Genomic DNA, 27,911 nt, shown 5'->3' on the forward strand with positions numbered 1-27,911 from the left:
GCAATATATTTTGGGGGTGACATTAGACACTCTATCATTTCATTTTCTTCACCATGATTTGCAAATTTGTCAATATCCTTCCTTACTAGATAGTCAGCCGTTGCAAATGATTTATTGATCACAGAATGAGGAGAATCAGTACATGTGTATTTTATGAAAGAGGTCTCAATCGACTCTCTTTAGAACTCCAGATCAAACACCTATAGGGGTACCAGTCTCTTTACTCAGGGCCTAGCGTGGCCATTAATTCTCACTTGTCACACTAAAATACATGGATCAGTTATCGGCTTGCCAGGATTTGTGAGGTTGTCAAGAAGAATACAGAATGTTTCACCTTTCTTTTTACCAAGCAAGACCCCCACTACGTGTAGTTATCAGAGTTTAAGGCCAAGAGAAGTGTTCCTTTGATAGCATGGAGGGCTCCAATACATTGTAACAATGCAGACAAATTCAGAAGTGATAAAAAGAAGAAATCGATTTAAGTGTTGCTTCTATAGATTCCTGACTGGGTCAAATGTATGATGCTTGGACAGTTTGACACTTTTTAATGATCATCTTGCCTGAGGATGGTGTTTGAGATTTTATCTTTGTATCAGATCTATGCATTATCAGAGTGTGCATGTATTATTATAGGTTCTCTCTTAAAATCCACCATACCCTTAAGGGAACAGGTATGTCAAATTCTCTGAGTTTTCCATCTGCTATTCTTTGATTAATATGAAAGATATAACATTACTTTCAGGTACATTGCTTATAATTTCCATTGATTTTATAAATGTTAATTAACTTAATATTTGCAAATAATAATAATAATAATAATAATAATAATAATAATAATAATAACAACAACAACAACAACAATAATAATAATAATGATGATAATAACAATAATAATAGCTTTAAATAGGGTTTATTAAAATGATTAGCATAATATAGACAGCTGAGTACCAGAGCTAATAATCTCAAGGTTACTTATTATTATTATTATTATTATTATTATTATTATTATTATTATTATTATTATCCATGATTTTTAATATTAATAGTGTTATAGTTATTACTTTTAATATGCATCAAAATATTTTTTGTTTTTTTAAATTATTTTTTTAATGGTGCTTTTAACATTTTATTGGCTTATCACACTAAAATAAACTAAAAACTAATATATCATGCCAAGAAAATGGGAGCAAAGTACCTTTTCCAAGGGCACAAAAAGGCAGTCAACCTAGTCTGGTCTGGGCAGATATAAAATGTGCTACCCTAACAAGTCAGGAACTCCACTAATTGGCCCAGAGTGACTCCTGCAACCACAAATAGAATGGTTTAAATAATTTGAAAGCAATATTTAACAATTTCATAAAAGTGTCATTGTATAATTGATGATTTTTTTTAACAATTTTAAAGGAAGTATTACATATTTCAGATGAGACATACTGCAACAGCAGATGTGTAAATTTTATTGAGTTTCTGCTTGAATGGGATTTACTTGCATGGGGATTAAGGTGATGACATAAACACCATCTTTTAAATGACAGCTTCAAAATTCCAGCTAGTTTGCCCAATACCTTCTCAGCTCATTTGTAATTTGATTTTGATCTATCAAATAGAAATTTTGACACTGTCATCTGATAGGTTCCTTCTGTCCTTCCCTTGTAGTGCCAATTTGTCATTACAGTGCAGCCATGCAGCTGCAGAAGATCTCATTTGTTATGCTTGCACAGCACAAATGTTTATTAAATGGGGATGAAATTTTCATTTTATACCTGATTTAGTCTTTTTGTTATTGATTCTATACCAGGATGTTGAAACTGATTTTTGACTTGCATACTTACATTATGTTACATGTTATCTTCCTATCCACAAATTTTTATTTATAGCTAGATTTATGCCTGTCTTTCTCCTCATCCCAGATCTGGATTTTGAGCATCATAGTTTAGATGAGACAGTTTTTCACAATTCCAGAGCAGATCATTTTAAACAGGACATGGACTGGTATTCTTGAGATTTTTTATATATAAAAAGTTGAGCACATGCTCAGAATACTCAAAATATTCAGAATACTCAAACTTCCACAGTTTACACCTTTAGTTATAACAAAGTTAAAATTACAGAACTTAGAAGGATAGTTTCTTGAATTCAGACTCACTGACATATAACCTAAGTAGTGCATCTAATTTTGATGTTTCAAACATCCATTTCTTTGCTCAAAATAAGTTTTAGAATATGGGCCTGGCCTTTTTCATGTTAGAAATTAACTTAGTCCATTATTTCTGACAATAAACAAATAAAACTGAATGTAGACTGTAGCCAGGAGAAATAATATTCTGTTAAAACAATTCAAATTTCTGACCTTTTTGGTTCTTTATTACATTTTAAATTTTACGTAAAGAAATATCAGCTAATTTTTGTGATTTGTGACCCCCAAAGTGACTGAAAACTATTTTCTGCACGATTCTTCCTATCCACTTTGTTTGAGAACAAAATTAGTGAGAAAAATTGGAAACTTTTATGTAGAAAAACTCAATAGGATTCGTTTATTTTTCCATACTGAATTATGAATTTCTTGTCATTCACATTAACTACCATACTCTGATGGAAACAATTGTGCACAACTTTTTGAGAAGAAATTTAGTACCGGTATTTATCTATTTATTAATATATGCTTTACTTAATCATATAAAATATAAATTTAATGTGCATGCGTGTGTGTATAAATATTAACAGGTTCTGTTGTAGAACCGATAATGTAGGTGGGAAACCACCTGAATAAATTCAGAATATTCTAAATTAGGGATTGAAAAAGGTAGGGCTTGCAAATTTGGTTAAAACATTTTATGAAATCCATAAACATTTCAATGTAATGTTTCAGAGACCTTGATTCCTACAATCACACATTCCACCATTTCTCTCTCTCTTGATCAATCAATCAATCAATCAATCAATCAATCAATCAATCAATCAATCAATCAATCAATCAATCAATCGAGAGAGAGAGAGAGAGAGAGAGAGTGAGAGAGAGAGAAGGAAAAGCTAATACTATTCGAGTAGCTAATGGTGTGATATGTAACACTATGTTCAGTTAATTTTAATTTTAATGACCTCACAGTAATATTTATTAAAATCCACATGTCATGTTTTCATTTAATTTTTTGACATACTACTTTTACTGACCAATGTCTGCTACTTTGACAATGCCACTGAGTCAGAATATCTTTGGCTGACTATTAGTAAGTACTAAAAGGTGTTGCAAAGGACTATAATGGTCATTTAATAAGAGTGAGAGTTTAACTGGGTTGTGTGCTGATGTCAGAAAAATGGTGCTAGACATATGTAGGGTAATAAATAGGAAATATACCATTGACTTTATAAAGGTTAGTGATTATTTTCATTCATTTCCTCAACGCATGTAGATAACTGGGTAGCTAAGTAACATGATTACAGATTACCAACTCAACATGGTACCCATGTTTCTCTAATGCCCAGGTAAGAAAAGCAATGTTTGGCATCACCTTTAACCAAAATAACACCTCTTGCTTTGTTGATAGATGGTCAGAAGAAAACAGATCCATTTAATTAGAGCAGGGTTTTAACTCTTGGCCCCAAGTGATGGTATTGTTGGATGAGGACATTTTTGTCACCACTTATGTGTTTTCTATTACATTACATACCTAAAAGGGATTTGAGTCACAGCTGTGTGTGAAAAAAGTAAATGTGATTTTAAACTAGATTGTTTTTTGCTGAGTGTTTTGACAAGGCAGGGTAAGTGAAGAATATTGCTCTTGGACATTTCACCTTGAGACATTCTTTTCTCTGTAAAAATATTATGATGGTATTCTTTCATGCTGGTTGCATTCTTAAGTGGAATTTACATGGAAATTCATTGCTGTATGTAACCATTAAGTCCTATATTTTGCATTTGTTTACAGTATCTTTAAGTCCAATATTTTGCATTGATTTATGTTACCTTTAAGTCCATGATTTTTCATTAATTTATGTTATCTTTAAGTCCAATAATTTGCATTGATTAATGGGATCTTTATGTCCAATTGTATTTCCATAGATTTATGAGACCTTTAAGTCCAATATTTTGCATTGATTATTGGGACCTTTAAGTCCAATATTTTGCATTGTTTTATGGGACCTTAAAGTCCAGTATTTTGCTTTGATTTACATTATCTTCAAGTCCATAATTTTGCAACAATTTATGGGATCATTAATTCCAATATTTTGCTTTGATTTTTGGTACATATCAGATATTTGTTTGAGATACACCATTTTATAGCTGTTAGTAACATTCTAAATATTTTGGTTTTATAGGATATACATTTATGAACAAAAATGCTGTTAGAGCAAATACATTTGGTTTAATGTATAATCACAGGCTGAAAACTCCAAGACCAAGGTGGAGGCCATAAATTTTACATTTGGTCCTCACTGAAAACCATGTAGATGTTGACAGAAATGAGCAATGTAAAGTTTGACATGACATGAACATACATAGATGCATTTACCAAGTATAGTACATAATAATATATGCTGTTTTAAATGCTTGGAATGACTTTAGTTAGATATTGGGATCCAGGTGTCCTAGGACTGTACCCAGCCAAAGTTGGAATAAAAAGGTCATGGGCATGGGGATAAAGAAAAATATGTCAGCCCCTATAACAGGCATTGGCAACTTCCTCCAGTACATGGGCCATATATATGATTTTTAAAGCCATACCCTATGATGTAAATTAACAGATAAAACCAGGTGTTGGGCCAGATCCAACCCACTGTCCATATTTGGCCCATCCCAGACCTGTATAATGAATTCCTTCTTGTCATCATTATATATTACTTATGTATATTTATTACTTATTGACAGTATCACTACAGTTCCTTTGTTACATATTGACAATAACTTTACAGTTTCTTCATTCTTAAATTGCTGTTTTCATCACATAATATTTCATTAGAAAATTTTCAAGACATTGCTATTAGTACAGTAATAGACTGTTAGATTAGTGTCAGATAGGAATGGGGGTGAGGTGCCTTAGATACAGAAAAGCTGAGACTAAACACTTCTTGATATATCTGATCAATTTTTGATTTCACAAAGGTTCAGTGCTGGCTGCTATATCTTTGCAACTTATTAGCTGCATTGCAGTGGTATATGTTGTTAAATACATGGTGCATTACAGTGGTATATATGGTTTAATACAAGGTACATTGCAGTGGCATATTTTGTTAATACATGGTACATTGCAGTGGTATATGTTCTTAAATGCATGGTACATTGCAGTGGCATATGTTGCTGAATATGTGGCATATTGCGCTGGTACATGTTGTCAAATACATGGTACATTAGAGTGGTATATGTTGTTAAATACATGGTACATTGTAGTGGTATATGATGTTAAATACATGGCACATTGCAGTGATGTATGTTGTTAAAATAACATACTGGTAGTGACAATGACTTGTACATGTACTCTTGAATACTGAGTACCTTAAATTGATTATAATTCTAATGCCATATACAATATTATATGTGCATAAACCCTACCACATTGACCACAGAAGCTTGACCAAGGCAAATTATGTTTGCTTTGAATTTTCTTTACAGACTCCATGGGGTAGGGAAGTCAATAATAAATATTTAATGACAGGGTTTTACAACTAAACATTTTTAACAGTTACTGTTTTTACACACTTATAAATCAAGTCCATCTGCAGACAACATAGACCCAGATCTTCTGGTGCATAGTGTGGATTATTCCTAACAAACCGCACAGACCCAGATCTTCTGGTGCATAGTGTGGATTATTCCTAACAAACTGCACAGACCCAGATCTTCTGGTGCATAGTGTGGATTATTCCTAACAAACTGCACAGACCCAGATCTTCTGGTGCATAGTGTGGATTATTCCTAACAAACTGCACAGACCCAGATCTAATGCTGCATCATATGAGAGCAGACCTAGGTCTATGTAGTTTGCAGTTTGATTTGACTTATAAGTAAGTATAAATGGCTCTATGACCTTGATGAATATGACAGATATTAAACATGAATATCTATGAATTCATTTATATTCGCATTCATTTATAACATTCAAATATTTCATGTAAGAAGACATTTTCTCATTTTGTGAATTAAAATCTATGCTTGCTTGTGAGTTGAGTGCAACTGCAAACTGCATAGATCTAGATCTGCCATTACATGATGCAGTAGTATATCTGGGTCTATGAAGTTTTGTTATGAGTAATCAGTAGAACAGACAACAAAGATCCTGACTTGATGGTACATTATGTGACAGTAGATCAGGGTCGATATAGTTAGCAGTTGGTCTCAACTTATATGCATCTGCATACTGTATATTAAAAGCATGTGTTTTAAGTGTCCATCAGTAAAATTAAAAATGGTTGTCAGTTTCTACCTTGTCACTGATATTTGCATTTGGAAAAGGAGCTTAATTTATTGGTGAATATTGAACTAAATCAATAAAATTGGCAAAATTTATGGATGAAAAGCATTTTGAAGTGTTTTACATCAATGAAATACAGCTTAACAAGGCACTTGGCAGAGATGTGGCTGAAATGCTCACACTCAGTGTGTACTTCACAATCATAAATTATGAAATTACATGCATTCAAAATGCACAGGTGAGAAGATTCTGGTTATAATGGTACAGGAATAGGGCCTCTTACAGCTCTGGAACAGATCCCAGGAAAATCAAAGTGGTGAAGGTCTGATTGGTTTACAGATAGAAGGGATTGTTGGGCTTATAGTGCAAACCTCTTCAAAGAGGAATATTTTACCTGTAGAGTAGTTGACTGTATCATAGAGCCGTTAGTTGACATTGTTAAATATGAAACAGTGACAGCTAAGACAGAATGAACAAGAACCGTAAAGCTGGGTGCTTATCCCCAGATATAAATTTTCATGTTCCAGCTCAAAATATGAGCTTACTATACATATTCGCATCCAAATCAGGTCTAACTTCGAACAACATAGACCTTGATCTGTCATCACATGTTCTGGCATATCAATGTCTATGTTGTTTGTTCTTTTGATTAATCCTAACAAGTTGCATGGATTTATGTTTGATGATGAAAATTAGCTAGTCTGTTTGAGAACTTAATACGAAACTTACACCAGCTATTTTGATTCTTCTTCAGTTGGCAAGCTTGGAAAGGGAGGCTGCAAATTCCAGAAGGCAAACAAGGATGGTTTAATTATTTCTGTCTTTTAATAAGATACAACCTGCTGGATGACTGATGAGATTGAAAAATTGAAGACATGCACACTGAAAACTGGTGGATTTTGATGGAGACCTGTTTTTCCTTATCTTCATGACATGTTATACGTGACTGAAAGAACAAAATGTTTATCATGATGATTCTCAGAAGATTGGTGCTCTCGAGTGCATTTGCATTTTTATTTGTAAAATCTGTTCATGGAAATTTAGTGTACACTCTGCAAGAGGAGCTATCAGGGTCTACCTTTCTTGGAAATGTAGCAAGTGATTCAGGTCTTCGAAATCAGACAGGGGTTACCGAAAGCATTTTCCAGAGTCTTCAGTACAGTCTGATCACTTCTGGACACTTGGATATGTCTAAAATTTTTGAAGTTGAACTGTTTACATCAAACTTGAGGGCCAAAGGGGCTGTAGATCGTGAGGTGCTGTGTCCAAATAAAGATATTTGTCTTCTTTCGTTCCAAGTTGGAGCAAACTCGGTTACATTTGGTTTCTATAGAGCCATAAATGTTACCATTAATGTGACTGATATTAACGATAATGCACCTACCTTTCCTGTCAGTTTAGTGCCACTCATAATTCCAGAGAACACACCAATAAATGAGTCCTTTCCATTGGATGTTGTGGCAACTGATCCTGATGCTGGAATTAACTCGATCAAGAGCTACCAAATCCTTCCAGATACAGGAACTTTTGGATTGAAAGTTAATGACGAAGTAGGCGGGACACATTCTCTTAGCTTGATAATCAAACAGAATCTCGATAGGGAGACACAGGAATTTTACCAAATTTATGTCGTTGTTCTTGATGGAGGAATGCCCCCAAAGAGTGGTATGTTAACAGTAAACATAACAGTCACTGATGTCAATGACAACCGCCCCAATTTTTCCCAAGACCCTTATAATATCACAATTGATGAAAAAGTGGCAATCAATTCTGTTATTTTACGAGTGAGTGCTACAGATCGGGATAAAGGTGAGAATGGTAGGGTTTCATATTCCCTTATATCAACAGATCCAGCATCTCTTACATCCAGTATTGCACTTAATATCTCCACAGGGGAGATAACTTTGTTAGATGCACTTATTTATAATCCTGCTATTGCATCCAAAGCATATATTCGTGCACAGGACAATGGTTCACCAGTCAGAAGTGCTCAGACAACTGTGTTTATATATGTAAAAGATAGTAACAATAATGCACCAGTCATTAACGTAAACTTTTTGTTCTCTGGACAGCTTTCAGAAAATGCCTTGGTCAACGCAACAGTGGCTCATATAGATGTATCAGATGCTGACTGGGGCATGAATGCACAAGTGACTTGTTATTGTGATCCTTGTGGCAATTTTAGGATTAGACAATTTGGAACAAATGCCTATACGCTGAATGTGGTCAGAGAGTTGGATCGAGAAACAGTGCCATTGTACAATGTGACAATCACATGCTCCGACAGTGGCACACCTCCGCTGAGTACCACCAATAGCTTCATTATTGAGATAAAAGATGAGAATGACAATGCACCTGTGTTTGAGCAGGCAGCTTACATAATAAATGTTACGGAAAACAATGCTCCTGGGGCAACACTGCTCAAGGTTAAAGCCACAGATGCTGATATAGGTGCAAATGGAGAAGTTCAATACACATTCGCATCTGGTTTGGAAAACAACGGCTTCTCAATCGGACCAACAGATGGTGTGATTCGTGTAAAATTCCAGTTGGATAGAGAGAGTCAGGCTCATTACTCTTTCTACGTTTTTGCAGATGACAATGGCCAAGACAAACAGCTGACATCCTCGACTCTTGTTACAATAAATGTTTTGGACCTCAATGACATGTACCCAACATTCAATCAAAGCAGCTATATAATGTCTCTTATGGAAAACCAAAACTCTTCTGAATCAGTCTATGTTGGACAAGTGTTTGCAGTGGACAATGATGAGGGAGAGAATGGAAGGCTTTCATATTTAATACCAACAGAAAATAAATCTCTTCCTTTCCAAATCCTACAAAATGGCAAAATCATTGCGACAGAGTCACTTGACAGAGAAAATATTAGTACCTATACATTTGAAGTCATAGCTTACGACCATGGAAATGTCCCAAAGAGTGGTACAGTTTCAGTGACAGTAAACATTGGTGATATAAATGATAATGAACCAATATTTATATTTCCAACCTATGACAATAACACTGTTAGAGTGGAAATGGCCACTATGCCGAACACAGTAATAGCTACAATCATTGCCAGGGACAGTGATAGTGGAAACAATAAAAGACTGTCATATGCTATTGAGGCTGGCAATACAAATCAGATTTTCCAGGTAGATAATGATACTGGAGACATTGTGCTTAGTAAAATTGTCCAAGAGTCCTACCTGGGATCTCATGATTTGACAGTTTCTGCAAAGGACCATGGTGATCCTGAACGTTCTAACCGGACAGTATTGAAGGTGATATTTTTTAAGTCAAATGTTACTGCACCATCGTCAAGTTATAACCTTCCTACAACAGGACAAAATATAATGATTGCCATATCGATCTCCTGTGTAACTTTTGTTCTATCAGTCACCATTATTATAATAATTTGCCTGATCAGAAGGAGCGATAAGGACAAACATCTGTACCATTCCAAAGTTTGCGAAGAACAGAAGATCATCCATTCATCGACTCGTGACAGTACAAGGTCCAGTGTATCACAAGGATCTGGAGAAAAAATGATTCCTGTGGAGAATGGCTTCCCAAATAAAAGCAAGAAAAAGGAAGTCAGTTTTCTTGGGGATGAGATGGATGGCTTTAATTCTTCCTCATCAGCTCATACATCATTTGAAAACACAGCCATGTCCACCTTCAAGTCCTCTCAGACACAACTTACACAACCCCAGGTACACTCATATGTGGGAATTCACTCCTATGGTTTACTAACTCAAACATTATATTTTTTTTGCATTTTAATGTTTTTTAAAATTTGAGTACGTTTCAAGAAGTGCATTTCAAATATATTACTGTATATACTTGCTTATAAGACATGCCCAAATGCAAACTGCACAGACCCAGATCTGCTGGCACATAATGTGCTGTCAGATCTGGCTCTGTGCTGCTTGTTAAGAGTAATCAGTAGAACAAACAACATAGACCCTGATCTGCAGGTGCATTATACTGTGGCACACCAGAATCTATGCTGTTTACAGTTTGACTCAACTTACAAGCATGTATATATGGTACCATATCAAACTTATAAGCATGTATATACAGTACCATATCCCAACTTCTAATTTGCAGCTACTAAATTTGTGGTTTTTCCCTTACATCAGAATATTTTGCTTGCTTGTGATTTGTAAATCTGCCTGTAGTTCCAGGTTTTCAACGGCTGACTGCTTTGTTTTCTAACAAAAATATTATAAGCAGCACATGAAATAATGTATTTGTTCAGTACATGTATCTGCATGCACTAATATTTTTAAAAATAATCAAAATAGAAAAATTATGAATATTTTCCCTTAAAAATAGTACAGATGTGTTTTTGATACTTATGAATGCAAACTTAGATATAAGTGTTAGTCAACAAACCAATGAACACTTTATTATATAAGATTTTAAAAAATATTTGTAAAAATTAATGAACAAAAATGATATAAATTTTAATACTAATCTAAGTCCACAGTTTGGTTCTTTACATTAAAATAAAACATTAAAATCATGAAAATTTGCAGGGAGCTTCATTAAATCATTGATATTACATGGCAAAATGGTAGTGATTCAAACCAATTTCACAAAATGCTTGTAAAGAAAATGTTTCATTCCATTTTCCAATTTAAGAAGAGACCTTCAAATATTTTATATGATACACATTAACATTCCCTCATCCCAGCAATATCGTTTGAACATGACATCCATATATGATGTGTGAGAATGGCAGACCATTTAATGTTAACAAAGAACAAATTTCCTTGCAGTTTGTACTTTTGTCATTTGTCAGCTATAATTGATTTCATCCCAATGCCCACATTGAGTTGTCATTTCTTACAAGGTTCTCCCAACCGTTTATCATTCTGTAATACAAAACTTCAAGGGCTTAATATATTCATACACCCCTATGAATGCCATGGAAACAGATTTTTTATCTCCATAATCTGATATTTTTTATTTTTTATTTACTGTGAGCCAATGAGGAAACACATTTTGGTTACTGCTTCTGCTACAGTAAAATCTCTCTTGATAGTCTACTGCTATGAGAGACTACCTGTTTTAAGAGTCCAGGATCTCCATGCACTGATTATTAATTATATAGTGATATGACCTGTTATGAGAGACCACCTGTCTTGTGAGGCCATTATTTTTTGGCAGAAGAGGTGGTCTTTCAAGACAGCTCCTACTGTAATAATAATAATAATAATAATAATAACAGAAACACTATACCTGCCTTTCAGTAAATCTGACCACTAATGCTTCTATTATACTGGCCTGTTATTTACAAAGGCAAATTTGTTTTGTCATACCTGAACCTACCTGTATGTTTTGGGACGTTAATTAAAATCATGACTGTCACTGTAGTACTATATGTAGCCCTTTATGGGTAAATATTTTAGGCACATTTTTGTTGTGGATTTTTGTAAATTGTAAATTGAAATAGCAGCTTTTTATTTGCTCCAGATATACCAAACTACATCAGTTATATCTTTAACAGAAAATCAAACAGTGAAACAATTATGCACTAAAAATTAGTCTGAACTTTATGTCCAAAGTTAGTTACTGGTCATCAAGATGTACTGTATTATTTGATTTTGGGAAGTTTATTTGTTGATTCCACTTTGGTGGAATTCAACATAATGATAAATTCAGTACATGTGTGTTAATTTTTACTGCCCATTTGTACATCCATCCACATCCCATATGAACTGCAGTGTTAAAGTTGTTTATTTTCTTTCTTCAACACTATTTTATATCCCACCTTCTTTTGATGTGAACATGACTACATTGTGGTTTTAGCTCACAATGTTGAAACTCAAGGATGGGATCAAAATGCAGAATATTGTCAGCTTATTTTTATTTTTAATATTAATTTATTCGTTCTAACTTTATAGTTTCAACATTTTAAAATTTGCATAGACAATCTTTAAAATGAAAAATGACTTTAAAACATATATGAAGTTTTATAAGATTAATTCTAAAAACAATATTCTGATTGCATGAAGTAATGTGATTACAAATTCATTTCTTTTTATAGCACTGAAAACTTCATGACTTAACTAGCTTATTCCCATATTGTAATACCATTTATGCTTCTTTAGACACAGAAAAGTTCATCGATATCCCTAAACAAGGACTTTTTATCAAGAGATTTTTCTACCATATGTGCCCTAATTTTGAAACGAGTTCTGTAAGAGTAGCAGTTTCTGACTCGTTTATCAAATTTACAGTTTGGAACACTTTCTTACATAAACATTTGCCGACCATTGTAAAGTTGTCTGTACTTATCACCACTATCAACATATAACCAGACAAGGCAAATAGATCAGTATTGGATGCAATATCCTGTTGTCAGCAATTAAATGAAAGGATTTCCTTGCTGTCTATAGAGGGCATCGTGGAACAGGCATCCATAACAACGAGTCATCAAACCCAAGTGTACATGTCCGGAGCTGTCAGATCAGTCATAAGCAAACATTAGTTGAATGCTAACAGCTTGTTAAATGCAGGAGATCTATAAATATAGTTACCCATATACTGTGAAGTATAATATCTGTATTCTTTTAAAGCCCAAAATTTGTGAAAAATTATTTTTACAAACAATGATTTTCTGAATTACAATAAAAGTTGGTGGGAGTAGGAAATATAAAAATCATTGCTTATGTAGTGATGTCTTATGGAATGTTTTCTGCTTCTACTGTTATTGGCAATTTAAAATAGGACTGTTATTGTATTGGTAATTTAAAATAGGGCTTTATAAGTAGTTTAAGATAGTAGTTATTGGTAGATTAAATAGGACAGTTATTGGTAATTTAAAATAGGACTGTTATTGGTAATTTAACTAGGACTGTTATTGGTAATTTAAAATAGGAGTTATTAGTAATTTACAATAGGACTGTTATTAGTAGTTTAAGATAGTAGTTACTGGTAATTTACAATAGGACTGTTATTGGTAATTTACAATAGGACTGTTATTAGTAGTTTAAGATAGTAATGCTGTTGGTAATTTAAGAGTCTGTTAGTGGCAATTAAGACAGTACCATTGGTAGAAGTTTAAGACAGTACCATTGGTAGTAGTTTAAGACAATACCATTGTTTGTAATGTATAATAGTAATGTTGGTGGCAATTTAAGACATTACCATTGGTAGTAGCTTAAGATGGTACTGTTGGTGGTAACTTAAGATAGTACCATTAATTGTAGTTTAAGACAGTACCATTGGTAGCAGTTTAATACAGTACCATTGGTAGTTGTTTAAGACAAAACCATTGGTTGTAGTTTAGAACAATACCATTGATAGTAGTTTAAGATAGTACTGTTGGCGGTAATTTAAGATAGTACTGTTGGTGGTAATTTAAGACAGTACCTTTGGTGTTAATGTGAGATAGTACCTTTTGGTGTTAATGTAATTTAATAGTTCTGGTGTTAAAAATATCACTTTTTGTGTAATTACAAGCAGTACTTTGGTAATACTTAACAATAGTACCATTGGTGTTGATTTAAGATGCTTATGTATGAAACCTCTTTTGGTCTAAGTCTTATGTTGTAATGTTGGTATTAATTTATGATAATACATAGTACTTTGGCCATGATTTAAGATGGTACTATTCATGTTACTTTAAAATGGTATATTTGTTGATTATTTAAGATATTTCCATAAAATAAAACTGAAAGTGGCTTTTCTTCAGAATGTGCTGTTTGATTACAAATGTTACAAAATATTTGACTGTAAAATTTCGACTGAAAATTTGTTGGTTAATGTATTATTTATATGCCATGTGTACTTGTTTATAAGTTGAGTCCAACTACAAACTGCACAGCTCCAGATCTGCTATCACATAATGTGCCGGCGGGTCTGGGTCTGTGCAGTTTGCTAGGGTAATCAGTAGAACAAGCAGCATAGACCCTGATCTGCAGGAGCAATATGCTAGAGCAGGATCTTTGTTGTTTGCAATTTGACTCGAATTTTAAGCAAATGAATGTTGTATATATGAAACAAATTGGAATAGAATAGACCATACTTGTTTGTGGTGATAGACTAGGAAAGAAATGACCAATAGTAAGTATTGAATTCAGTAGTAATAGTCTTTGAAGTCATATTTAAATACTTTTGCTTTTTTCAGCACTTTACAAATGAAATAGACTATAACTGGTTTTAACTGCAAGAAAATCAAAACGTGATTTGAATTTATCATACGTACTTGCTTATTATAGGTCGAGTCATACTGCAAACAACAAAGATACTGATCTGCCATAGCAGTATGCTGTTGCAGATCAGGGTCTGTGTTGTTTGTTCTACTGATTACTCATTACAAACTGCACAGACCCAGATCTGACTGCGCATTATGCAACAGCAGATCTGTGACTGTGCAGTTTGCAGTTAGTTTTGACTTATAAGTGAGTATATATGGCAATATCTGCTGCTTAGGTATAGTATCAATGGAGGCATGCTAATGTGATGTCCGTGAAATCTTTACAAATTATTGTTTACTTTTCATATCAGAGCAATATTTGACCATTGTACAATCAGCAGACATACACTAAACTCCTGGAGAAAGTGATTGCTATGAATAAGACAGGGTTTGACAGATCCATGCAAATGGTAATATAATAGACAACTAACAAAAGGGAGCAGGGAACAGAATAAATATCATTAATATCATTATCACACCCATTGTTTGACAGGATATTTGTCTGAATATTCTAATGTTCCTGTGATGAAAAGAAAAGTGAATTTTTTTATCTCACACACACACACACACACATATACACACATGGGTTTTGTATATATTCGGGTGACATGTGTAGTTATGTGTGTGCATGTGAAACTGCTGAAGTAAGCAAGTGAATTTACTTGTATTTTATTAAATGACAATCTGATTTTTAAAAGAATTAAATTCATGAAAAACATTTAATATTCTTTTTTTGGAACAGGATGCAAAATTACATCATTTTAGTAAAGATGTCCGAGCCAATTCTCCAAGAAATGTAGAAAAGATGTACTCAGCAGATGATCGCAAGCAGCGTGACATTCATCGAATGACATCATTGAGGGTGCACCAAGCCCTGATGCAAACCCAAAACAACAACAACAGTGACAAACCCTGGCCAGAACCTGAGGAGGTAAATGTCATGGCAATAGTTTGTTATAACCAACATGGATATGCCTAATTTACTTTCTCACAGCCAGCTTTTATCAGCATCAGTTTTGTCAAACCCATCTTGGCAGAAGTTTGACAAGGTGCTCATTTGGCATCCTTTTGTGTCCATCCATATTTCTCTCCCTATGCCATATTAACTCTAGAGTTTAAGATTTTACTTAACAAACTAATAACCAGCCTAAAACATGAATTGGTAATTTTAGTTTGAAAACTATACATATGTTATAAAACCACTTCCTACATTTTCTTGTTTAAATGAACATTATTGGGTTATTGTAGCAAATTGAAAAATGATTACCAAAAATATCTTAGATAAAATAATTTGTGGTCTCTGCATTGTTATTTTTTGAAAGCCATTTGAATGTGAATTTCTTCTTGATTCAAATAAAAAAAATCAAAATATGCAGTTTAAAAAAATAACAACAGAATGTAATGATTAGTGTCCTTTCTGGATGGTTATAAATGATGATGCTTTTATTTCTTAATCTTATGCTTGATTACTCATTGTCTCAATTAGATTAGGGGCCCCGAGTGGCCGAGTGGTCTAAAGCGCTCTCCGTTATGGATCACTGCCATCTCACCTCTGTCTGCGTGGGTTCGAGTCTCAGATTCAGCCAATGTGGGTATGTGAGAAAGCTTGCCAGTAGCTTCTCGTGGGTCGGTGGTTCTTTCCGAGGTTTTCCTGGGTTCTTCCTCCACCATTAATACTGGCCGCCATGTATAGCCTATCTTATGCTGAAAAATGGCGTTAAACAATGCTTTGGTCATTAGGGATATCTAATTGTACCTGTATTTATTTTCAAAGCCATTTGAAAGGGGAGCCTCACCTCAATTTTAACACATCAAAATGTGTAATTAACAAATAATTGTGTATAATTTTAATGATTTACATTTTTTTTTAAATGACATTATTTTCAATTTTTTTTTCATAAATGAAAATCTTCAAAGTTGAACTCTTTTGAATAAAATTTTAAAGGATTTGGTGACAATGTCCGCAGCATGAAAGAATATTTTCATATAATTTAGTAGTGTATGTATAGCTGGATTGTTGTTGTTGTTGTTGTTTAGGGTTTAACGCCATTTTTCAGCACTCGATAGGCTATACATGGCGGCCAGTATTAATGGTGGAGGAAGAACCCGGGAAAACACCGGAAAGAACCACTGACCCTCGAAGCTGGATTGTACATAAAAATTTAAAGGAAATGAAAAAATTACATGAAAATATTAAATGCTAATAATAGAGATAACACATGATTATAAATAATACCTTTTTTCTCCCACACATCACATGCCCATACTAAAATAAAAAACATAAATTTGATTAAATCCAGCATTTAGAACATAATAAACGCATCCTTCCTTTTGAGGTATGCAGATGAATTATAGAACTGGTACAACAATGTCACAGCTTTAACGATGTTTAACCAGTTACCATTATAAATACCTGTGAAATCTGACAGGTGTGAGCAGATATAATTGGATCACTGAGATGCGTGTAAACAGTGAATGGTCACTCTCAGACTTTCTGTAGGAATTGTCCATTCTTACCTAACTAATCTGGCAATAAGTAGGTGTGATTTTCAGAGAATTTTGAGCTGGTTAGAAATAGTGATATAAAATTCGCTTCATACTTCTCCAATCAGACATCAAACATGGGATAAAAAGAATGAAAAGATTATTTATCTCATTTTTGTACCTATGTATAGATTACGGATGCAATTTCAACAAAATTGTCATAAGAAATAATGACTGTCTCTGGATTTCAATCTTTGTTCAAATTTGCCTACCTTACACTAAGATTTTAAAACATTCATTCAATCATTCTGCAATGTAAAATAAAGCTGTACTTGCAGGGGGAAAGTCAAATTTCCTAATTTTCATCAAATTTCATGGGTAGATCATACTTAGGTAGGGTCACCTACCTTTTGATTCTGAGGTCCAGATTTCATAGATAAAGATTACAGGAACTAAAATTGTCATTTTAAGTATCACGTGACAAGTCTTCATTCCTCAAGATTCCTGCAACCATTTTATATCAATTTCATGATTTTGCGTTACATGTTGGAAATGCATTTCCCTGTTCAGACTGCAAGTGATGAAGGTCAAGATCATTAGACATAATTGCAAAATAATGTTAACTTATATTTATAATAGCTAAGGCCAGATTGTGGGGAATGGGATTTGCCATTCTTCTGATGGCTATTTTTATCATAAACTGAAAGAGCAAAACTTGTTGACTTAAACTCAGTTGCCAAGTGATAGTCATGTGATAGGGTAGAAAACTGAGGTACGATGGTTTGGAAAGTATATATATATATTAAGTAGGACTCTACTTGTTGTAGTAATTCAATTTGCTATGATATTTGTATACACTGACCAGTCCCTGATATTCCCATGCTTGTTGTCCATGTTAACTCAGAAAATATTGCTGCAGATCATGCATGTTGGTAATTTTGCAAAGATACTGTCAAAAATATTCAAAAAGAAGGAAAGATTCTGTTTCACTGTAACATATGGTAACCTACCGTATATACTTGCTTATAAGACAAATCCAACTGCAAACTACACAGACTTAGATCTGTCATTGCATAATGTGCCAGCAGATCTGGCTCTGTTTTTTTTAGGAGTAATCAGTAGAACAAAAAAAGAGACCAAGATTTTTAGGTGAATTATTTTATGGCAGATCAGGATCTTTCTTGCTTGCAGTTTGACTTGACTGATAATCAAGTATATACAGTAATATTTACACATTTTAATGTTTCCCTAATTCAGTATCAAAGTATATATATATATATATATATATATATATATATATATATATATATATATATATATATATATATATATATATATATATATATATATATATATATATATATATATATATATATATATATATATATATATATATATATATATATATATATATATAGTTATCATTAATTTTCTGATATAAAATTGGCATTGGTACATCTAGAATGCCAATAACTAGAATTTCCCATTTATACTGCATGTGATAATTTTTTTTTTCTTTAAGGTTTGTTTTCTCAGTTTCTAAACACTGACAGTTGGACAAAACTTTAATACAGTGTAAGAAGCTGTGATAGTTCAGTTGGTAGATCATTAGACTTGCAATCCAACACTTGTAGGTTTAATCCCAGGCCAGCCTGGGTTGTCTGCCTTGGTGTGGCCTTGGGGGAAAGGCACTTAGCTCACATTTCCTCAGCATGACATAACCAGTAATGTTTTGAAAGTGCCATTAAAACCAATAAAAACAAAAGAACCAAGTAATATTGTGTAAGCATTTAATGTAAATTTGACATGTATGTTCATTATAAACTCTGTTATGTATAGGAGCCAGTTTACTGGACATATCCCCGTCGTGGGACCTCCAAAGCAACCAATTTACAGTTACCCAAACCAGGTTGGTTTTCAGCAATGTAGTGGTGTTTGCTGTGAATTTGTATTGTTGTTGCATTTGCACTTTTGCACATCTTGAGGTCTATATTTATTGTTGTATGTGGTGTTTGTGCACAAATCATTAATTTTTTGCAAAAACAAATATGCCCCATCTGGTCTGATGCCCCTTTCTGTATGCTGTACAAGACAACTAATGGAGGCAGAAGCCAGGGTAACCTAGTGGTTAGCATTCCAGACTCAGGACCAAAAGGGCATGGGATCAGATCTCAACATTGTATCGCTCTTGGTCAGCTGCAGTGTTGTATCCTTGGGCAAAGTACTTTAATCCAATTGCTTTGGCATTAAGTACTCTACCTGTGTAGCTGTGGAACAAAACACTAAAACAACCAAATCTAACCTCTAATGCAACCTACCCTCCTCCCCCTGCATTTTTAAAGCCTTTATGTCATAAATCACGCCTCAAGAGTTATCATAGACATTGGCAATTAAATTTTTCACAAAATACTTTAAAAATTTTGATTTTTAAAAGCTCAGTGTTTTCATTTTTTAATGTGCAATTATTTCTACAGAAATTCTTGATCCAGATTTTGTTTCTTCTATAGACTTCCATTATTTCTTGCACTTTTATTAAATTTTTACTTCTAAGTATACTTGGTTAGAGAACTGAGAATTTTAAATGGACTCAAAGGGGAAAGAGGTTTAAAAGCATTTTGCAACTTCCAGGGTGCACACATTAAAAAACTAACAAGAATTTTCATACTGCTTGTCCACATCTTCATAAGGTGTTTGTGTGTTTTACCAGGGTCAGGCACAGCACAGCACCAGCAAACCTTTTTCAGGCAAACACAGCACTAAGGGAGTGGAAGATTCGCACAGTGAGAGTTCAGGGGAGACAACTACAAGTGATAGTGGTCGTGGTGGAAGCGATGAAGATGTTAGAAGTAGCACGACAAATTCAAATGAAGCAGGTATATTACTAAGGAATCAATAGAGATACCACTATGCAAGAGCCCATGGTAGAACAACCCAGTACATCTATCTTTAGAAAAGAATGTAATGATGTGGTGTTTTTTTTAATGTCTAAATGAATTGATCAAAGTTTGCATTTAAACTTATTAGCACAATCTAAGAAAGGTTGATTTCTATTTAAATTTTGATGTAAGTCTCATCAGTAACAAAGTTTTGCAAGGAATGCTTTGCTGTTTATCTTTGTTCTGCACCATTTCCTAAGGTCTCCATTGTTAAACAGGATACCATTGGTATTTAATGGTACTGAAATGCCCAGAAATTAACTTTTACATGTGTGTCATATTTTTTTAAGTTTTGTTGAAAAGTTTACAAAAAGTACTTTTTTGCAAGACCAAATAAAGAGCAGTAATTTATGTTTCTAATTAGCATTGCTAATGGCTTTGGTTTGCACTTGTTTTGTTGTTGTTTCTGTACATTTTCAATTACACTATTCAATGAGATTTGTTAAATATTTCTTTGCTCCACAATTGTATCAATCATTTACTTTATTTAAGCTTGTTGAATGGTATCAAATAATGGTCTCTTCAATGGAATAATCATTTCATTCATTTATTATTGAATGCTCTTTTAACTGAATTTTTCTTATCAGTGCTATAAAATCATAACTCTGCATGGCTTTGTGTGGTTTGGAATCTTTGTCTTCAAACATACCTGTGGTATCTGATATTATGAGAAAAAGGTTCCTAATATTTTGATGATATTAATTTTACTCCTTAAGAGTTGTTTCTCATAGCAACCAATTAATTATACAAAAAGATTTCTCCTCGTGATATTTTCTAAAATCAAAACCATACCTTGCAACATTGTACATAGTAAGATTCAAGTTCAACTAAACCAATCATGATTGTATTTGACACTGTCAACAATATACAGAACTCCCTCATTATAATGCCAAAGTGGTCCCTCATTATAATGCCAAAGTGGTCCTTCATTATAATGCTGCAGTCCTACCTCTTTAATATTCTCTCCATGTGAGCGATTGAGCATACCACCTTACAATGAAGTATTACCACTATATAATGATACGGGAGCAATGATAATACTTACCTTATAATAATAATTGTGTTGTAATGAAGGGCCATATAGTCATCGTGTGTTGTAATAACTTAACACAAAAGTGGCTTTTAAATGTGCATTTCTCATCAAATGAAATGGATGGCCTTAGAACATATCAGAGATGACGGAATGTACTCAAATCACAGAAAATTTATTGTCAAATCTCACTCTGGTGCTGGTGAAAGTATCACTGGTATGCTTACACAAATATTCATCATTACAACATAAAACAAATATCAACAGAAAAGATCCAAACATAGCAATGTACTGAAAACATATAGCTGCTAAGGTTTCTTAGATGCTTTTGAACAACTGAAAGTTATTTTAGTTCAATGAATTCTGAAATTTTAAAGACTTCTTGATATTATTGAAAATATTGAAAACAATGAAAAATGTCTTATTAAATATTTCATTTAATTATTTTCCGTTGCCACTCATTTGACAATTCATTCATTTATGAAAGGAGAACATTACCTCTAGGTGTCATTAACTTTTGCAAATTGTTCATGCTAGTGTTCATTACAAACTTGTAACTGTCTATACTCACTTATAAGACAAGTCCATCTGCAAACTGCACAACCTAGATCTGCTGTTGCATAATGCACCAGCAGTTCTGGGTCTGTACAGTTTGTTAAAAATAATCAGTACAAACAACAATATAGACCATGATCTACAGGTGAATTATACAACAGCAGATCAGGATGTATGTTGTTTGCAGTTTGACTCGACTTATAAGTAAGTATGTATCATTATGAAAGCTTCATCATATACACAAATCAATGGAATTAAGTATCCATAAAAATGGAGGTTTTTTCCTATTGTTTTTAATGCATGCTTAACTCATTCCGTTTATTTCAGATGACCCGAAAAGTCCTGCATCACCCAGTTATCCATTCTATACCACTGAAAGTGGACAATCAACATTTTCATCATTTCGAGGGCCAGATGACATTCATCGTGGTCAAAATGTGCATAGACATAATTCAAAACCCTCTTCAACAGACTTGCAAAGTAAGATCCCTGTGGCTCAGACGGACAGAAATCGTGCCCAGAATAGGACCCCACAAGGGCAAAGGTACATTGATTCCAGGAATTCTCCCACTGTACGATATACAAACAATTCAGGGAGAAATACGCCTTCCCAACATTCACAAAGTTCTGTATCTAAGTTGCCCTCAACGTTCAAATCCAGGCCTACATCACCAACAAATAGGTTGGATATAGATTCTTCTCCAAAGACTCATAGCAAGCCTGTGTTAAATCTTCCTGTGGAGGACTCTATTTTAGACAGCAATCCCACCACATATCGATCACAAGACGATGACGAAACAACAACATCAGGGAGCTATGTTCTCAATGGCGATGACCTGTTTACAGATGTCAATGACATGTTTTACAAACCTGACACTTTTGTGTGATACCGTGTGATATTTCATATTATGCAAAAATCATTGTCTTCATAGAACAAAGGAATTGAAATATGACTTATTGTCTTTTGCATGAAGATTTAGAAAAGTGTGTACCTCAATGCCAAATAATTACATATATTGATGTTCATCAACAATAGATCAATGCATAATGCTGTTACTTCTTGATATATTTTCTGAACCCATGGTGGTTCAGTGGTTAGTGGCAGAAATGGTGCATTTTTTAATTCTATTGTCAGATCAGTTCAGATCTCTTGTGTGACCTTGGACAGGGCACTTCCTTCCAGTGCTTTAGCACTAAATAACCTACTTGTGTTGCTGTAAAACACCAAGCAAAACCAAGAATATTTTAGGTGCAAGTGTCCTCACGACATGCATCCAGCGGCAGCCATCATAGGTCTAGGTCTACTATTACATAATTTTCAACAGACGAGGAGTTAAGCTGTTCCTTTAAAATGGTGTGTAAAATTAAAATGGTGTGTAAAATTAAAATGGTGTGTAAAATGAAACTCACAGACCCTGGTCTACTTGTGTGTTATGTAGTGTCAAATCTAGTCCCATTTTCACTAAATATTTCAAATTTGTTCTCCTCCAATTAAGATTTATAAATATCTTTCTTATTGTTTGGTTTGTAATAGTGCATTTTAATGGAACATTCCGCAGGCAGTAGGGATTAAAATACATTTATAATTAAATTCTCCTGATATGAATATTTGCTTTATTGGTAAGTAAATTTGTAAGGATTTCCTAAAATTTTAATTATTCCTCTAACCTTATATCAAAATAAAAATTGTTTTCACATGTTCAATATTAAACTAAAAATGGTTTGCTATCTCAATTTCAAAAAAATTATTAATATTGTTTGAAGTATGATAAACATGACAACATGCAGTGTCAATTCACAAAGAAATTTAGCTTAAATGAGGACAGGTTTGTACCATTTTTAGTTGGATGGGGTTTAATGCATAAATAAATACAATAGATTTTGGTTTCTATTTTGATTCTCAATTGAAAGAATCAGCCTCCAATGTACTTTCAATTTCAGATAAAGTTTGATACACTATGTTATATTATCATGAACCTTTTTATTTCAAATTTAACAAAGATTATAAAATTATTTAAATTTTCTGCATTTTTAAAATTAAAGGAAAAGATAAAATGCTGATAAAAATTATTGCATATCAATGGTCAATATCAGAAGACTGAATAGTAAAATTGGAATCAACATTTTAGTACATCACATGGTCACTTTTCAAGTCATGTTTGGCTAATTACAGAGATTTATTCTTGGGACCCTATCCATTTCCCTTCTACTCTGAGATGCTGTACCTTGTAATGGTCATGTGATGGAATAAATTTTGTCTTGCCTTCTTCCTTGGGAACTGTTTTCCGACAGTATTGTCAGATGGGGTTTACTGCTTGACCTTTGACTTGGGCACTATACCAACCATAAAACACTACAGAAGAATAGTTCACTCTAATAGAATATTATTGTCACTGCCATGATAATGTTAAAATATTTTTTGAAGTTTTTAGAAGTTTTGAGTAAATGCTATGTTTTAGTGTGGTGGATATGGGTGTGTGAATGGGGATGCGTTTGTACGGTCACATACCATCTTTGCTCACTTATAAGTCATGTCAAACTGCATGCAACAAAGATCCTGATCTGCCAACGCATAATGCACTTGCAGCTCAGGGTCTATCCATGTTTGTTCTTCTAATTATTCCTAACAAACTGCACAGACCCAGATCTGCTGGTGCATAACATGCTTCAGATCTGGATATGTGCAGTTTGCAGTTGGACTGGTCTTATAAGCAAGTAACGATGGTAAATATTGGTTTAAAGAAGACTTGAAATGTCATAATACATTAGTACGGCTAGTCAGAATTTCATTCAAATCTTCATGTATTATCATCATTTTCATCATCAAAGTTACGAATGTATTGATCTCTAATTTAAAATAATTCAACAGATGTAGATCATTATGTGCAGTGCCATGTTATACAGAACATTACTGTTTTATTTATATTTGGATCATATAAACTTGTATGTACAATGACAAATATGGACATGATCGTCTAGTGCATTCTGCAGTTGCACATTCGAATTTATACTGTTGGTTGTGCAAATTGCATGAGTGATGTGATTTTGAGCTTATTTTTAGTAATGAGGTACCTAAAGTAAGCTGTTTATCTTCCATATTACTACAATAAAACAAATAAGGTCGCATTACATTTAAGTAGGATCTATTTGTATTTAAAACTAAACAGTCCGAAAGAGCATTTGTATACATTTAAATACATCATATGGATCTCAAAGTATTGTTAATTGTTGAGGGAGGGGAGGGGGTGCATTTTCTTTAAAAGTTATATTTATTTTCCTGTTCAGTGAAATGATGTATTGTGTAGGGGGTTAGGTGGAGTAATTTCATCAAGGATACTATAGATATATGTCAGATTTCACTAGTGTATTACATATACTCTAAAGTAAATAATGTATGAAAGGAAACATTATGTCTATTGTTCACTCTGTTGAGAACAAAATTGTCCAAAACTTTGCAGTGTTAGTGTTGTTTTATTTTCTGTGATATTTCTGTTTTCACATTTTTCCTATTTACTTGATTACACTTCTCTAAACATTTGAAATCCAGAAAACTGTGTATATTTACATCCAAAAAGTCTACACTGCAATAATACGATTTGTAGATTACAGGCAAAAGTGCCCTTTTTAATGCAAGAAATTCTTTATATGCACTTGAATCTTTTACTTGAAAATTTCAGCAAGATTTCTTTGATTAATTTACACATCTTGCCTGAAGGAGCATTTTGTGTCCCAGCCCACCTTGTCAGAAATGCAGTGCAGTGATTACCTAGGCATCTGTGTGCATGTTCAAATGTTTGTCTCTAGCTTAGATTGAGGTCCATGTTAAAAATGTTTGGGCAGGTTTGTCCATCTAAAGAGTCCCTTGTTCAAGAATTATAATTAAAAACAAAAATATTGGAATTAAATTATCTAATATTGTTCCATTGTGTACTTTTAAAATTAAGTTTACATGATTTTGAAGGTCAGAAAGTATTTATTACAGATGAATGCTTTTATATTGTCAAAGATTAACATGAGGTAATGTGTTCTGTGTCACTGAACATCCATATAATATTGCATGTTCATTGATCATGATTGCAAGTGAAGTATTGCCATGGAAACATTATAAAACCAGAATAATAGTTTTCAAAATACCATCTCTTTATGCAGCAGATGGGTTCAGAGTTTCTCTTTGATCCCATAGAGATAGTACCTGTCACTCAGAAATGTGTGAAAACCAGGTTGGGAATCTCTGGTTTTTCAAAACTGCTAATATAAATAGTATTGAGACTCTTGATGGGACCCCTAAGAAAAAACATGAAGTTAATTTAATAATTTAAATTATTACAGTTTGCATATGATTAATTGTATAGGATTGGATATCATTCATGGAATTGAATTGATTAATACAACAGGATTGGATATCATTCATGGAATTGAATTGATTAATAAAACAGGATTTTATATTTATGGAATTGAATTAATACCATATGTGATACATTTTAAGACCAGTGTCATAGTTTGATTTGTAAGAATGTAAGCATCTTCTTGTAGTGAGCTGGAATCACTCAGGTCAAATGTGAGAATAAGCAAGGAAAGGTTTTGTATTGTGTATTTATTTTTTATACAGATCTTGTATATAAATTTGCAAATGAATGTTTTTGCAACATGCTTTGAGAACTTTATTGTTTTGTAATCCATTTAATACTCTGCACTAAATTAAAGTTGAAGTAATTATGCAAGTGTCTTAACTGAATCAGGCTTTACTGATTAAAGTCTTAGATAAAACCAAAGTTATATGTGTTAAAATGTAAATATAGGAATTGTGTTCAATCATGACCAAAGCTGTGTATTTGTACCATATGCTAATTGTATAATGTGTAACATATTTGTACAGACTTTTATAGTACTATGATTGTAAAGAGAATCTGCCGTCACATAACGTGCTGGCAGATCTGGATCTATGCAGTTTGTTAGGAGTAATCAGTAAAATGAACAATATAGACCTGATCTGTCACTGCTTTATGCAAGTGCAGATCAGGATCTTTGTTGTTTGCAGTTGGACTTGACTTCTAGATGAATATATAAATGGTGAAAGTAATGACATATTAAATGATAAATGGAATTATTAAAGGCATAATCCTGAGCAGTATATTTGTTTTGATCCTCATAAAATTTCCAACTGAAAAAATTTAAATTGAGTGTCAATATTGCATTTTATCTTTTGGCATGCAAGTTCCTGATATGAAATGTTAGTAATGAAGACTTTAAAAGATAACCAGGCAACATGCTTTATCATAAAATCTAAAACCTTTAAATATGAAGGATTTATAAGCTTTTGTTCCCATTTCCACATTTCCACTGTTGTGGCATTATTGTGATATGCCTTGGGAAGTCTGTTATAATTCACATTTCCACTGTTGTGGCATTATTGTGACATGCCATGGGAAGCCTGTTATAATTCACATTTCCACTGTCATGGCATTATTGTGACATGCCTTGGGAAGCCTGTTATAATGCACATTTCCACTGTTGCAGGATTATTGTGACAGGCCTTGGGAAGCCTGTTATAATGCACATTTCCACTGTCACAGCATTATTGTGACAGGCCTTGGGAAGCCTGTTATAATGCACATTTCCACTGTCAAAGCATTATTGTGACATGCCTCGGGAAGCCTGTTAAAATGCACATTTCCACTGTCACAGAAATATGCTTTGTTAAGAGTCACTGTGATCTTGTATTTAATTTGCACCCTATTGCCTGTAGTCTTTTTTATCAGTTTTATATGGAATGTATGGAATATTGATTCTAAAGAAAACTTTGATAACAATCAAAATTAAAAAAATAAGAGAATTATTGGTGTTTTCATTCTTTCCTTAATTAGTATTTCAAACACTTCACATATCTGAGGAGAAATGTCTGAATATTCATTATGGGTCTATCCCAGTTGCTTACTCTCATAGCATTTACTCCCTTGTCATCCACACACAAATGGTCCATTCTCAGCCCCTCTAATGAGCCAAGTTCATCTATTCCCAATGTCTAACTTGAAACTGCCTTCCATAACTTGTCCGCTTTATTATGATTTCTTTACAAAAGGTTCACTCTTTACTTTTTATGTAAAGTTAACATATTTTAAAGTAAAATTACAGTAAAATCTGTACAATTTCGACTCTCAGTGTCCACATAATAAGTCTCAAAAAAGAAATTGATTCTCAGTTTCAGTTTCCTATAACAGAATGTTCTTTCAGGTAAACAAGTTTCCAGTCCATTTTTTTGTAGACACACATACCAAGTGGTAAACAAC

General features: G+C 33.4%; 1 protein-coding gene across 2 annotated transcripts in view; it reads left to right on the forward strand.

The window, feature by feature from the left end:
- The window catches only part of LOC149796912 (protocadherin-11 X-linked-like), a 60,008-nt gene extending 32,551 nt beyond the window's left edge, over positions 1 to 27,457 (forward strand). Inside the window, exons 2-5 of one of the 2 annotated variants that reach the window (XM_089961561.1) lie at positions 7,162 to 10,123; positions 15,362 to 15,550; positions 18,943 to 19,012; positions 21,952 to 27,457. In XM_089961561.1, coding sequence (XP_089817687.1) covers positions 7,367 to 10,123; positions 15,362 to 15,550; positions 18,943 to 19,012; positions 21,952 to 22,511 — 3,576 coding nt within the window. In that variant the 5' untranslated portion in view covers positions 7,162 to 7,366 and the 3' untranslated portion in view covers positions 22,512 to 27,457. Of the gene's footprint in view, positions 1 to 7,161; positions 10,124 to 15,361; positions 15,551 to 18,942; positions 19,013 to 19,810; positions 19,977 to 21,951 lie in introns of both variants that reach the window. The other variant, XM_089961560.1, reaches the window with a different exon arrangement.
- Positions 27,458 to 27,911: the final 454 nt, after the last annotated feature.

Source organism: Sinohyriopsis cumingii, chromosome 6 (assembly GCF_028554795.1).
Source record: "Sinohyriopsis cumingii isolate HCF-2022 chromosome 6, ASM2855479v2, whole genome shotgun sequence".
Lineage (NCBI taxonomy): Eukaryota > Metazoa > Mollusca > Bivalvia > Unionida > Unionidae > Sinohyriopsis > Sinohyriopsis cumingii.